Here is a 3,048-nt window from a genome sequence, read left to right as displayed (position 1 = left end):
TGCTTCCAGAGGTGGCCGGTCAGGAAGAATCCACCCCCTCCCAGGACAGGGACTTGTTTTGTTGTTGTTAATCCTCACCCAAGGATATTTTTTCCATTGATTTTTAGAAAGAGTGGAAGGAAGGGGAGACAGAAAGATAAATCATAAATGTGAGAGAGACACATTGACTCATTGTCTCCTACATGTGTGGGGGGCATAATTAATTAGCTTTACTAGGAAGAAAACCATGTAACCCAGGTATTTGCCCTTGACTGGAAATCAAATCCAAGACCCTTTGGTGCACAAGTCGATGCTCTAACCACTGAGTCACACTGGCAGGGCCCAGTTTTATTTAATAAATACAGTAGGTCCTCGGGTTACATCGGAGATCAGGAACAACATAACGTGATTTTTGCCGTAAGTTGGAACCCACCTACATAAGCACCTATGTCACTCACATGGAACACATACACAGCAGTAATGAAGTGAAACAGTAAAAAAAAATTAAAAGAAAGATAACAATTCCTGACCTTTACTTGTGGTAAATAAATAATAAAAAACAAAGCAGATATGTACACACGTTGAAATGAGGGAACTTTTTTTTTTTAAATAAATGGGAGATGGTGACGTAACCACGAAATGATATACGTTGAGTCCCACGTAACCTAAGGACTGCCTGTAATCTATCTTGGTCTCTAGTGATTACTAATCTATTTTTTCATTTATTTTCTTTTGATGTAACATTTAGATATAATGAAATGAATCAATCTTAAGCATACAATAGCTGATTTATGATGCATGTAATACATCTCCCTTACCCATTCTATTGCTTTTTTTACTTAGATTTAGCATTTATCCCAATGTGTGTTAAATATTTCTCTCTCTTTTTATATGTGTGCTCCAAAAATACTTTATTTATAAAACCAGGCAGCTAGCAGGTATTTGCCCACTGGTGCTTGTTTGCCAACCCTTGATCTACTGACAAATATTACTACCATCACTTGAGGAAGACAGAAGTGAAGCCCCAAAAGGTTATTTTACTTACTTACCCAAGGTATCATAGATAAATTACAGAATGTGAATTCAAATTAGTACTAGTCAAATTTATTTTAAAATATATCAACTAATAAACTACCTCTATATATAAAAGGCTAGTGTTCGTCCATCTGACCAGTAGCTATGATGTGCACTGACCACCAGGGGGCAGATGCTCAGTGCACCATGACATGCACTGGCCATTTAAAAATAAACGGTACCAGACAAACCAATACTTGGCTTCTCCCAAGTGGGACACAGGCACTACCACCCCAGAGTGACAACCCACCAAATTGCAGTGAACACTGCCAAGACCCCATAGCACAAAATGTGGCCCACAACCCAGCCCAGCCCAGCCCAGTCTGGAAAGGGTTGCTGTGGGCGCCTCGTAATGATGTCATGTAGCAACACCCAGCCTCCTCTCCCTAGTGACTAGCCTCCTTGCAGTTTCTTCAGCCCAGGAACACAACTGGCTTTATAGCCAGGTGCAAACATTTTACAGTTTAACCATATGTTTGTGAAGCATTTTTCCATGCCTCATCTCATTTTATCCTAACAGAAGTCATGGAGTAGGTAGATAGGAGACTTGGTAGAATCCTATTTTCTTTTCATTAGCCGGAAAATGGAGATTTAGAAAGTTTAGAAACTTGATCTGACTGAAAAGAAATGGTGGACCTTGAAAATGACTTCAGGTTTTCTCACTGCACAGAATATAGTCAAACACTGCTGCAGTTAAATATTTTACCCTTTGTTCTCCCTGCATGATCTATAATAATAATCGGCTTTGTATTGATATTTACTGCTGTGTTGCTGACAATTACCTGAAAGAGAAGTTGGGGTGCTTCACTGGGCTGGAAAAAGTTTAGCTATATCAGAAAGCAGGTCTAATTAAGCAAGTTTATTCTCTCTATATAAAAGACTAAGTTGACTCGTACATTTGTGATACATATAAAGTTCTCGCTGGCGCCAATCACACGTGTGTTTCGATCTGTCATTGTCGATCATGAATTTGGTTGACACTTCTATTATAGGGAAAAGGCAAATAGCAATATTAAAGTATTTCTTCTAATTAATTTCCTTTCAATGTGCATGAATCCGTGCACCGAGACACTAGTAGTAATATAAAAAATGAAGTAGTTTAATCATTCACTATCTTTTTTTGGTATTTTGATAAATGAATTTTATTTTTTAATTTTTATTAAATTTATTAGCGTGACATTGGTCAATATGATCATATAGGTATCAGGTGTGGGTCTCTATATTACAAAATCTGTATATTGTGCCATGTGCTCACCTCCCAAAGTTAAATCTTGTTTGGTCACCATATATTAGGACCCCCTTCTCCCCCCCACTCCCTTCCCTCTGGCAACACCACACTGTTGCTTGTGTTTTTTTCATTCTAAAGAATTAGTTTTATCATTTAACTTTTTATTCAGTGTACAATGTGAGGTTTATAAACTTTATTTGTCCTCCTTTAACAGTTATGAATAAATTATAATCTTAGTGTTGGTCTCTGATGTCCTTTTTATTATATATATATTGTTCACCTATCTAGTAAGATCTATTTCAGCGTTGTTCTTTGATCTATTTTTGTGAGCCATAACCACACTATTAGAAAATTATAGTTACCCCACCCCCACAACCATTCCCTTTCCAAGTTTTCCTTCTATTCTCACCTGGTTAATCATTTTTATCAGGAAAAAAAGTGGTAGTACCTGTACCATCTAGCAATTCTAGAAATTGCAAAAGCAGTATTTAATCCAATCTACACTAATAAAAGAGAAACATGGTAATTGGCGTACGACCGCTACCCTTTTCATTGGCTAATCAGCGAGATATGCAAATTAACTGTCAGCCAAGATGGCAGCCAGCAGCTTGAAACTAACATGAGGCTAGCTTGCTTCAGTGATGGAGGAAACCAACGTTCCCCGCCTGCGGCTGCAGGCCTCTGAGCCTGCAGTCTAAGAATGTAACAAATACCACCGGACTACAGCCAGCAGATTCGCAACATTGTAAGCAAAGGCCATAAACCTC

The 3,048-nt window shown here is 38.2% G+C and overlaps 1 protein-coding gene across 1 annotated transcript in view; it reads right to left on the bottom strand.

Annotated features, from left to right (window-relative positions):
- BAZ1A (bromodomain adjacent to zinc finger domain 1A) overlaps window positions 1-3,048 on the bottom strand; it is a 105,982-nt gene that overhangs the window by 53,689 nt on the left and 49,245 nt on the right. The window contains exon 8 of the mRNA XM_015561312.1: window positions 2,031-2,036. Within this exon, the coding sequence (XP_015416798.1) occupies window positions 2,031-2,036 (6 nt within the window). The remainder of the gene's footprint in view (window positions 1-2,030; window positions 2,037-3,048) is intronic.

The sequence above is a fragment of the Myotis davidii genome, unplaced genomic scaffold (genome assembly GCF_000327345.1).
Source record: "Myotis davidii unplaced genomic scaffold, ASM32734v1 scaffold176, whole genome shotgun sequence".
Taxonomy (NCBI): Eukaryota; Metazoa; Chordata; class Mammalia; order Chiroptera; family Vespertilionidae; genus Myotis; species Myotis davidii.
Note: the sequence above shows the minus strand (reverse complement) of the source record. Positions and strands in the feature narration are given on the sequence as shown.